We start from the raw sequence: 12,534 nt of genomic DNA on the forward strand, positions 1-12,534 counted from the left end.
AGCGTAAGTTTCACAGGGGTTCAGTGGAGAATGTCCCCTAGGGAGAGTGGCTTTGCAGATGTGGCAGGAGAAGGGCCATCAAGGGTGAGTAGTCAGGCTTAGCCTAGTTAACACAAGGAGAGAAACCCTGCCTTTTACCACCTGCAGTTGATGTTCTTCCTGAGTTCAAACCTTTGATCTAAATCAGGAAGACTAAGGACCTTAACCCAAGCTTTCCCATGTCACAGATGAATGCCCCAAGCAGCAGGCTTTTGAGGATTTTACATCTTGCTCTGATTCTTCCAGGAGTCCCAGAACCTGAGGTTCTCAGTGCACAGTCTGCCTCTAAACCTGCAGGTCTGAGCTTTAATGTTTCTTGGGGCAGGCAGTGGGAAGGCAGGCAAGGGGTGCAAAACTCAGACACTTCAAAAAAACTTCGTAAGTCACAAAATACAGTTCCTGCCCAAATCTGCTGTATTTCTGAGTGTGACATCAACCCTTTTTTGTCTCTGCTTTCAGGTTGCTCCTATAATTAAAGAAAGGATGATGAAGAAGGGCAGCATGATGCTTGGGTACCAGCCTCACCAGGGCAAAGTCAACTTCTTCCGCCAGGTGGTGATCAGCCCGCATGTTAGTCGAGAGGACATGGACTTCTTGCTGGATGAAATTGAACTGCTTGCTAAGGACTTGTAGCTGTAGCTCCACAGCACCAGGCGCTGCTCACGTGTGATATTTATGGAGAGAGAGTGGCAGCAGCTTTCTGGTGCTATTTTGTGAAAGGTAGTAAAAAGCTTGACCTATAGTTTGGAAACTATCATTTTACAGAGTGGTGTTGAGAGCTTTGCAGATAGAACACCCCTTCACAGGAAAGTATTTACTGATGGGGGCTGAGAGTGGCTGGGGGCAGGCCGGTGCTTGCAGCACCACTGCCATTCTGGGAAGCGTTTCTTCAAGAAGGGAGCACTTCTGAAAATGGTGTCTATGTCCCAGGGAGGGCAGCTATTTACGGGGTGCCTGTGCACAGTGTAGCTCAAACTGGTCACTTACATATGCAGGCAATACTCTAAAGTTATTGTTAGGAGTGGATTCAGCTCAGTGAGCCTTAAAATGCTAGTTAATACTCTATTTTTGTTATGTGTTTAAGGGTAGAGGCCTGGTTGGTAATTACACTAATAAGACTGGAAATTGTGGACTTGTATGAAGAGTTCCTCAAGGCCCCTAACTAGGTGGATTGCCCAGGTTTTCCGTTGTGAGCACAGGCAGACAGTAGAACGGGGCTCGGTGGGTTTGTGCAGTCGCCATCCCAGGAGGTCTGCAGGGACCCCCTGCACAAAGCCCCGAGCAACCGATATTGACCCTGCTTTGAGCAGGTTGAACTAGATGACCTATTAAGGTCCCTTCCAACCTACAGGATTTTATGATTCTATGAAATACAGTTATTGGGCCCAGTCAGTGTTTGCCAACGTTGCCCACTCAAAATATCACCACCACTTTAGCAGAGCTGAGAATATTGGAATAGCACTTAAAACTTCTTACCTCTTTGTTAACAGGAGTTACCTATCATTTCTGAACTGCTGTTCACCTTCCTCTATTTTTAAAGTGTAAAGATTTATTTAGCAGCTTTTAGATGCACTTTAAAATTATAACAGAGAAAAAAAAAATTTTACCTGAAAGAGATGTGTTTTTTATGCATAGTGACTGTATATTAAGAATATAGCAAAATTACTTATTTGTCATTGTCTGTGTTTTCCTACAGATTTGAGATGACTCGATCTTATGTTATCAGTGTATAATTTATATTTTGACACTGAAATTAAGGTGGTGGTGATCAGAGAAGGCCTGCCTGTGATTTTAGGATATGAACAGCTTGAACATTTTTGGTCAATCTTAAGTTGCAAAATTAAGTTCTAAACTTTGTATTTGTGTTAAGAATTGCAGTATACTTTTGATCTGTTTTTATTCTATAAAACGATCCATTTTATAAGGATAGAAATGTATTTCTTGGGGTGAAGTTCTTGCAGCAAACTAATGGAAATAACCATGTCTTTCACCTTGTAATCAACACCTACTTAACTTTAATGTTTTGATGTTTGTTCCTTATTCTGTATTTGAGGTAGCACTGACCAATATGAACCTTTCTGCTATAATGTTTTCTGTCCTGCTGAAAGCTGTCTTTAAACACAACACTTTCTTGATTTCATTTCCTACATTGTACTAGGATCCAACATTGCGTGACATTCCTACTTCCAATCTCCAGGATGATGGTGTGGAAAGTTTAACAAGGTCATGATGACCAAGGAGGTCACACTATCAGAGCAGTAGATAGGAGCAAGAGTCATCCTGCAGCGCTTGACAGATGCCTTTAACGGTGTCCTGGAAGTAAATATTCTTGTGCTATTATAGTGATCCACTGGACTTTAAGCCAAAACCCACGTTGATATTAATATAAAAATGAATATCACAATGTGGCCCCTGGATTCTGCCCTGTAATACCCACAGATCACTTATCATTTATTGCCTTGTGCTTCTGGCTATACCAGCTATCATGATCTTGGAAAGCCCCTAACTAAATTCAGGGCCCATAAGTCTTATTTAGCCTCTCAGCCACTCCAGGTGGAGTGCAGAATACACAAGGGGTGCTAGATGGATGGGATGACTTTGCTGTTGCTTCTTGAGTTAGACAGGACTGTTAGCCCTTCTTCTCTTTTGTGACCTTGAAGGGAAAGACAGAATACAGTGTCAGGATGTTTTGATTATGGTCCAGATTCTTGGCGAGTACTTGATTTTTGATTCAGGGGGAGCTATGTCACCTTCCATCAGCTAAGAATTTGGTCTGTGGTGTTTCGTGACACCACTACTATCAAAAAAGTGTTACTGTCTTCTTTCTCTTCATGCTGTTAGTGCATTTTTCTGTTTCCAGATACTGTGACACTTATGGCACGCCAGACTGAAGTAACACAGTTCCTTTCTGTAGCAATAGTGGCTATAGTATTTTTAAATAAGAGCAAAATGGAACTTCTTTAATGTTTGCAGAAAATAGGTCTCTGATCAACATGTGCACTGATTTCTTCAAAGATTAACCTTCCAGTGTGATGTGAGTACCTTAGCTAATCTCCATATATATTTTATTATTTCTGACCCCTTATCATGTCCCAGGTGCGCAATAAGATGGTCTCATTTCAGGACTAATGTCATTTTCTCATAGTTGCCTATTTAGGACTAGTATGTACAAAACGTCTGTTTTGTAGCTGGTGATTTTAATAAAAAGTGAAGCAAATGACACCCTTATAAATACTGTCTGTGTTTGTCATTTGTCAATCTAAAACTGCAGAGATATATATAAAGAAGGTACCTATGAGCACTCCAGATAGAGAAACAACAAACTGCCAGCACAGCTTTAAAATGTGGAACCTAGTTTACCACTGCTTCAGGATGTGGTTTATCTGTGTGCTGTGCCCATATAATCTTTAATAAACATCTTGGATGAGAATGTGCCACAATTTATCTTACTCTTGCTTTCAAATGCAGAAGCTAAATTGTCTTTGCAGAAATGGCCATTTTATTTATTTTTTTACTATTCTAGCTAGATGGGATTGGCCCATGAGCTCCCTCTCCTAGTTACTGACAAGCACCATCTCTCAGGATGCTAGATCAAGTTCTGGAAGTAGTGAGGTACAGGTATAAATCAGTGTAGAAGCTGATCCACTGGCTGTTTATAATTTCTTGTGTCTACTTCTAACAGTCTTTTTTCAATAGGAAAGGAAGGAAATATTTAGACAGAAGGGATGCTGAGGCAGTTTTTGCTCTTAGTTGTGTGGATGCATCTTGTGAGAAATTCAGGCATTTTGTGCTGGGTCCATGTGCAAAATCGCTCACACAAATCGTCGTGCCTGGAACAAGCAGTCCTTGTCTCAGGACTTCTAATACAATTTTCTGTGACAGATTAATACTAATCAATAGAGTCTGGTTATGTATGATTTTAGTGCTTCTAACTGCCACTGATTTAACTGGAAACCCTTGCGGGATTGGGCCCTGAGTTTTATCGCTGGGATCTTTCATTTCAACACCAGCAGTTTGGCACGCAGAACATCTCAGTTTATCTACTCAACGTTCGTGCCCAGAGATTCAGATTTATCTGTATTTCTGTGAGACTGAATTGAAAAGTATTTTCATTTGTATCCTTCAATGATGCATTAAGATGCTTTTCAAATACCATTTGACCCTTAAAGGACAAGAAATGTCCTTTAAGAAAAGCCTGGTAGAACTGGTAGAGTTGCATTCCCAGAATGCCAGGTAAGAGCATGTAAAAACCTGTTATGTGCCTGAGGCTTCGTCATACACACAGATCACAGCATTAGTTCATGCTCAAATAATTTTTATTTTTGAATCCTTGGGTAGAATGGTTGGGCTTACAAAACTGATATGAAATACTGAAGGCAGAGAAGAATAATTCAGAAATACTACATGCTAAGTCTGCTTTCTCCTATTATGTCACACATGAGCTCTATGACAAGCCAAAGGTAAGCTGAAAGTGTCATTTGAGTCCCCCATTTTTAACAGTGCCAAATCTGCCCAGCCTTTCTTCCCCGTTGGCTACTTCCATGGGCTTCCCACGAGAGAGTGAAGTGTGTTCATCCTGGAAATCATTTGTAGGTAAGGCACACTCACACGCCTGCCCTCCTTCCTGTGGCATAATGAATAAATGCTGATAAATCATTTGAGCTTACAAGCACTGTGTCTAGTACAGTAACTAAATATTGCTACTGTTACATCCCGAAATAATGCAATTGCACACATTCATTATGTCTTAATTGCACATGCTAATTGCAGGTTAGATGCAATCAAAGCAGCACTGCCTGGCAAATGCACTATGCAAACCACGAGAAACCCTGGTGGAGGGGTTTTCTTTCTTTAAATTGAATCTAGTCTCCCACAATTACATGTTTTTGCTTCAGATGTACAATTAGATGTTATTACTCTAATTCTGTAACTACACAATAATCAACCAAAAATTACTTTGAGAAGCAAAACAAAACAAGGAAATTTGCACAGCAAGAGGTACAATAAAGAGAACGTCAAAGGTTTCAAGGCAAACCCACAGAAGGAAACAATGGTCGTGCGAACGATTAACCTCTGCTAAATCTAATGTACGTGACTGCGCCGCATGGCTGTGCTGCAGGAGTGGAGCGGTGAAGCAGTACCAATCATGGAGACATCAAAGGACTTGCATATACCCGGACGCTGCAGCAATCTGCCCCAACGTAGCATGGTCCATCCACTGATCCTAGAGAAGCCCTTTCAGGAGGCAGTACACTTTGTAGTATAGTAATGCTTTTTTGTATATATCAGGGTAAAGTTTGTTTTAAAGCAGACTCGATAATAAAAGTGATACTGAAAGGGTAGTCTTGAAAAAGTCCAACAGAGATGACCACTTTAAGCCTTAGTAGCTCATGTACAATTGAAGTACAATTGATCACATTTTTAAAATTCATTTAAAAAACCTAGTAAAACCTTTATTTTATGAAGGATAAAGGCAAATAATAGAAAGTGAAGGACATGGACCCTTAATAGTTCTGTCAAACACAGAGGTTCTGTTTTGATGAAGTAATTTATTTCTTGTAAGTAACTTGGAGAGCATTAATTTCTACAGAGCTATTTAAAAATGGGAAGTATGATGAAAGCACTTGCCATGAAATAGCAGAGGCCCATGGAAAATAACATCTGCCTTTGGGAATGTGCAGTCTATATTGTCCTCTGCACAACACTGTTCTTCCAAGAAACTTTTATGCAGCTTGTCATTCGGGGAAGTGACTCCTTAAATCTGGCAGGCATTGGCACTGGCAGCTTTATACATCCTATCCCTTTCGTGCCAGGTGATACGGATTTTTACTCTTGCTCTGTTTTTGTGCCCTCTCTCACGCCTGGACATTTTTTCAGAGGGGGATTTTCAGTATTTGGCACCATAGGAAAAATGTCAGAGTAGCAGAAGAGGGAAGATTGAAAGCTGAAGCAAAAACAGTGCTCAGGTTGCTATCTTGAAGTGACATCTTGCCTTCTTTTTCTCAGCAATGGATTTGTCTAGATGCTCAGATGATGATCACTCACTGCTCCTGTCAGAACTATGGTAACACCAAGATCAGGACTTCACTGTGCACTGTACAACATGGGAGACCAATTTGGTCTTGGGAAATAAATTAAATAAGACAAAGGGTGGGAGAAAGAAATGTTAGTTGTCCTGTTTTACAGAAGAATGATACACAAGGAACTTAAAACTTCTATTTCTGTGAAAACTTGCACTGTGGCTTTAGAAAAATTGTTGAAGGAGTCACTACCAAGAGACAGCAGTGAGTGAAAAATGGGACATAGTGTGATACAGGCTTAGCAGAGGGAGATGGTGCTAGGCTAACCAGAGAGCTTTCTGGGGAAAAAAATTGATTTTCTGGACTAGACTCTTACAGTATTTGATGTAGTATCATTTGGGAAAACCTACATAAGATGGGAAGCAGGATGGAAAATGTAAGGTGGGTAGGACTATCTTGTGAAAGATGAGAACAAGTGATGGAGAAAGGAAGATACCACTCAAGTACTGGTATTGATTCTGGGCTAATCTAGCTTCATACTGTCATCACTAACCCTTTCAGCAAGATCAGACATATGTTCACGAAATTTGCCGATGAAGCTATGTTGGAAGTTTTAAAGTTTGACATGGATGAAGAACTAGGTGATTTAAAGAGCTTGTGGCAGAGGAGACTCAGTCAAACAAAGTGCAAAATCTTTGGGGACTTGCAAAAGGTGCAAGAACTTTGTGGTTAGAGGTAGGACGTACTGAACACTTGGGAAACAGAAAATCGTGAGGATAAGTATAATGATGGCATAAATAGCAGTGCATGATAGCAGTGTATGAGCCAAGCCTAAATGCCATATAAATAAAGTCAGCCAGCCAAGAAATTCAGTGGTAAACATGAAAGCAGATCTAGCCTCTCATCTGGAGCATAGCAGCAAGGACACCCTAGCTGGGCGGCAGACTCGGTGGCTGGTCCAGACCTCTAACCCCCTGCTCTGTTGTCTCAAGCTGCGAGCAGTGAACAGTGAGAATATTTATTGGTGTTACAGAGCCAAAGAGCAGCGCTGCCTAGTCGTGTGCTCCATCTACTGGTGTGTCCTCTGGTAACCAACTTGTGCCACACACAAGATGTCTCTTCCAAAGAGCGCTCCTGGACGTCTCACATGTAGCAGAGGAGGGAACTGGAACTAAAACTTCTTGGGATTTTTCAGCAAAAATGATTTGTCAGAAAATGTTGCTTTGTTTTAGGCAGTCTCCTGTGAAAACATTGGATTTCAATGGACTTTAGGGAAATACCTGCAGACCTGTGATCGTTTCTTGTCATCCTGCCTAAATAGTGATGGGAATGTGTTTCCATGCTGTGTAACTCATGATGACACTGCTGTGTTTGGGTCATCCAAGCTGAGCAATGGGGGGAGCTCAGGGTGCCATGAGAAATGCACTTCCCCAACTCTAAGCCTCTCAGCTGAGCAGTGATTCCTTACTCTTGCTCTTTACCAAGGTTAAAAATGGAGTCAGGAGCATGCAAGCCACTTTGAAGCCGTATGGCCTCAGAGTGCTGAGTTTCCAGGCTTGATTTTATTCTGAAGAAATCCAAATGTCTGTGGGTTTTTTTATATTTTCCTTTCCATGAGAAATATCGATGTTGTATGGTGAGTTACAAAAGAGGATGTCCTGTCTCCGTGTCCCAGCACATTTTGGAATTTCCCATAGAACAAAATTTCCAGCTTCTTGACCACCTTGAACTGAGACCTTTGGAGACGCAGACCGAACGTAGAACTGCAACCTTTGTAGCAGGAAAGGATCTCAAGATGTCATCAAGACAATATGACATCCATCCTGAGATAGGATCAGTGATACCAGAGAACTAGTGTCTAATCTTTGCCTAGTCTATAATTCATGACCAAAAATGCTGGACATCCTGCAGCCTTCCCATGAGGTTTTCTTAATGGATAATCTAGATTTTCCCTGCTGTGCTTGATCTATTCACCATGATTAGGGCCAACATATTTTTCCTCTTTGCAACTTCTACTTGTTCAAAGATTATTATCTTATTGCCCTGTTTTAATTATCTTCTTTTCTAGTCCTGCATTACAGTCATTCCTCCCATGTTTCCTCAGAGGCCATGTTTGAAAGTCTTCTGATTATTCTGCTGCCCAAAACAAGACAGAGCAGTTCTCTGAAACCTTACCAGGTTTTAAAAGGGAGGCAGGATCACTTTGTACATCTCTCAGCTACCACTGCTGTTTATACACCACACTGTGATGTTCACCTTCTTTTGTAATAGCAAGACACTGTTGACTCTTGTCAGGTTTGTGATCCACTTTGAGCATCAGAGCTTCTTTGGCTAACTAACTGCTCTACATGGCTTTTCCCCATTAAATATCTGTATGCTTAACTACTCCTTTGTAAGTGTTCCCACTAAAGAGGATCACGTTTTTTCAAAATGTTTAGTCAATCTGTCAAGAGCAATTTGAACTGTCAGTCCGTCCTGCAGCACACTTGCAGCCTCTCACAGCATGATACAGTTTGCAGATTTAATAAACATGTGTTTTTGTCCATCATCTAGGCTATTATTTAAAATACTGAATCGGAGCTAGACTCAGGTCGCAGTGGAACCATACTCAACACCTCCTAGGGACCTACATAATAACTATTATATCTCTCAAGCCAGCTTTGCACCCACTCTGTACTTTAATTTAGACAACATTTCCCTAGTTTGCTAACAAGAATATCACTTGAGGTGATGTCAAAAGCCTTTCTAAGCTCAAGACATATGACGTTTACTGTATCATCTTCTCCATTTTACAAGAGCTACTGCTCTGTAGGAAAAAAAATCACAATGAATCCATGTTGACTCCTACCCTCTTCTCATTGTTTTCCAGTTGCCTTCAAATAGTTTGATTCTTCCCACCCCTTGTAATTTCTTGAGAAGCAGGGAGCTGAATGGGTTCCCCAGCTCCTCTTGCCCTTTCAAATGCTAAGTACCACCTCTGCCCCTTTGGCGACATGGGAGCAACCTGTGCGACTGCAGAAATCCTCGCTGGGGCATGTTGCAGCTCAGAGAATTTGGTCCTCAAGTAGTTGAACCTCAGGCTGGCTGTGGATGGAGCTGAGGCTCGAGAGTGCGGAAAGGCCTGTTGGGGCCACGTGCCTGGGTGCTGACTCTGTGGGAAAGCAGGGGTCTGGGAAGGGGAGGATGGGGGACCATCAAAGTCTTGCCTTGGTACAGAGCTACAATGTGGCTGGGACATACATTTGGATTTGGAGCTGGACATGTACTCCCATTTTATGCAGGAGAAGCAGAGTAGTCAAAGACAAGCACAAACAGATCTGAGATTGTGGGGAAGAATTTCATCCAGATCAGTCAGGCTGAAACAATACAATATACTAAGCATTTTCCACCCTTTTCTTATCCTTTGCTTGTTAGAGAATTAATCTTTTATTGTCTGGTTGTAGCTAGAGAGAAGACTGATACAACCAAACAAGTACTAAACATTTTGGCCTTTCCAGCCACCCTTCTTTTCAGTTGTGCAGTTCTTCCTGAAGGGATTTCTTTTCTGGTTTTTTGGTTTGCCTTTTTTTTTTTTTAATGTTTTTCTTCATAAAAAATACCCTCAGTATTTAGTTTGCTGGGTTTCTTTAGAACTGGAAGACAAAGACATTGCTCTGGTCCTGGAGTATTGAGCCTGATGAGGCAATCATGTAGGAGATATTTGCATAAAAAAAAGAGCTCCTCCCCTCTGCCTGATTAAGAGCCCTTTCCCCATAATTATTGTCTTAATGAAAGCACTACATGCAGCTCACAATACCTATAATTTAATTTTAATTACTCCTGGAAGACAATTAAAGCAGTTATTTAAAAATGCAATTCTTACCATAAAGTATAGCAAAATGGAGTCACAAGCATACACAAGTTATTCATCAGAGCATTTAATATCCTCATGTTAATAATTTTATTATTGCCAAGATGTGTGGCTCAAGCAAGAAATGTATTGCTATGATGGTGAGAGGAGTCATTCACTCTATAGCATTCATGCATTCCAATTGCTAATGCATTGGCTGCACGTATAGAAAAGGAGATGAAAAAAGATGAACGTTATCATTTGACCTGTCTGACCCTGTATCCAAAGCTTATTTCATGCATTTGTCCATGAAATAAATTTCCATCTCTTCTAGAAGCTAATATGATTGATTTTGCATATCAGGGCAAGTAGTGCAAAAATACAGAGCTCCAGCCTAGCCACCCACGTGGCAATCAAGCCTCACCAAGGATTGTCAAAATGCTCATTGGAAAATTGAAAGGCAAAAATTTCTTTGTAAAAATCCACTGTGTTTCTTGCTAGGGTTTTTGAACCAAATAATACTTTGTGTCATCAGCACTAATGTGAAGACACATAAAGAAAAGAACAATCAGTCTTTAAGCTAGTCTATGAGCACTCTCCATATGTTGGTGGGAAAAGCACATTGTCCGTACTAAAAATCTGCCTATAATCCATAGACATAACAGGTCAAATCGCTGAAGTCAAACCTATTGACCTCAGCAGTGTTAGTGGGGCAAAGGGATGGTCTTAATGCAAGCCCATGAAAGCACATGGAGTAGGCTTCATCTCTCCAAGCTTCAGCTGTCTGACCCTTTGCTGCCGGTGCTCAGGCTCCCTTGCGGTTCCCTGCACAGCTCTGCTCCCACCGGGGAAGGGCCCGCCATGCCATAGGAGCCAATTTTAGGCCAAGCTACTGATGTGGTGAAGATGGTGAGACTCTGCTACATCGCTCGCTTGCTCTCAGGAGAGTTTTCCTGAGAATGTTTTACATTGAAAAGCGAACCTTCTTCTGCCAAAATGTTTTCTTCTAGAGCTAATAAAACCAAATTAGACTGTTCCCCAGATCAGGAATGAATTTTGTCTGGTTGTGTGTCATGGATATAATAAACAGTTTATACTTGGGCAAAGGCTGTGTTTAAGTATGGCTGAATCCTGTTTGGTTTACTGTGATTAACCTAAACAATTTATAAATGGATGAAGTAAGTTAATTTAAATTCTTTCTTCCATTTCCTATGGCTTTGTTAAGATTGGGTTCTTAAAGCAACCATTCCAGAAATTATTTCAAGACAAGAAAATTAATGTTAACATTCCTACATTAAAATGAAATTGCCTTTTTTTGCCCCCCTTATTTAATAAGGCTTACATGTCCTTTCCAGAAGTACTCAGGCTAAACAACCTGATGCTTAATGGGAGATGTTCTTAATGCCTTAAAACACGGGAGCATTTTGCTATGCCGTTCAAAGCATTAAAAGAAAAATTTCAGTCTAATCCCCTGCAAGTTACTTCTGCAAACTCCTCCTCAGTGGTGAGGCTGAAGTGTCGGTGACATTGTCATGTTACAGAAATACTGCTCCTGCTTCTCACATGGGGATTAGATGAGCAAAAGGGGTTGCAGCCAAAGCACATGAGCAAGTCTGTATAAAAGTGTACGACACTTAACAACTGGAAAATTAAAAGTCTTGGTATGAGATTTATGTCCTGTTCAAAATCTTTTAGCTAATTAAAGGTATGGCCTACTTTCTTCTGCCTCCAGGAGCACCGGATGGCTTATGGAAAGTGAGTACCTCAGTTGAAGAGAATTGGTACCCTGGCTTTAATTTCACCAAAAGAGGAAACCTCACCTTTCCAGAAATAAGGCTGGATTCAAGTATCAGCAGTTATCATCTTTCACTTGCTAAGTGCCTCTCTTATGGATAGGCTGCTCCTGAATACGCTGTCTGTTAACCCATGTGCTGCAAGTTATAATTCTCCTTGGTGGCAGCACCACGTAGCTGTTTTTCTTGGTGGTGTGAGCAGATGGGCTTTGTGTTTTCTTTTACTGGATCCTTTCTCTGACAGCCTTTGGTTCAGTTTTGTTGGATAAAGGTGAAACACTCTTTTTGTCATTCCAGGCATTCATATACCCTCTATAAAAGGCTTTGCTGTTTCAAAAAATAGTGTTTTACTTTAAATGATTCTCAAACAATTGTTGCAATGATGTACTGAAAAAGCCGAGAGTAGGCCTTGTATTTTCATCTCAATCTCTGAAGCAACAACCCTTGGCACTTCTGAGTCTGGGGACGCATTTCTTACATGTTGTCAAATGATGTATTCTCAATTTATAATCTTATTTTACTGGGTAGTCACAGCATAGACAGTCTTGCTAGATGAATGCAGAGATCCTCTCAGCATTCACATACATGTATAAGGAAGTCAGTAGATAAAGACCAGCCTTCAAGAGCTAAACATTTGCAGCCACAGACAGACAGATGTTTATCTCAGGAGAAGTTTATACTGTCTTCTGTTTGAGAACTAGAAAGACAGTTTTCACTTTCAAGCGAAAGCAGGAATTAGATGCAATCAATATCTTCTGTAAACATTTTCTAACCTTAAATGGTCTCCAGCAAGGTTGAAGCGTGAAGACCCTGGCATATTTCTAACAGAAGGAAGTCTATTTCTGGAGCTCTT

General features: G+C 40.9%; 1 protein-coding gene across 1 annotated transcript in view; it reads left to right on the forward strand.

Annotated features, from left to right (window-relative positions):
- GADL1 (glutamate decarboxylase like 1) overlaps nt 1-672 on the forward strand; it is a 75,082-nt gene extending 74,410 nt beyond the window's left edge. Inside the window, exon 15 of the mRNA XM_050891398.1 lies at nt 499-672. Within this exon, the coding sequence (XP_050747355.1) occupies nt 499-672 (174 nt within the window). The remainder of the gene's footprint in view (nt 1-498) is intronic.
- The last annotated feature ends 11,862 nt before the right edge of the window (nt 673-12,534 follow it).

The sequence above is a fragment of the Gymnogyps californianus genome, chromosome 2 (genome assembly GCF_018139145.2).
Source record: "Gymnogyps californianus isolate 813 chromosome 2, ASM1813914v2, whole genome shotgun sequence".
In the NCBI taxonomy this organism is placed as follows: domain Eukaryota; kingdom Metazoa; phylum Chordata; class Aves; order Accipitriformes; family Cathartidae; genus Gymnogyps; species Gymnogyps californianus.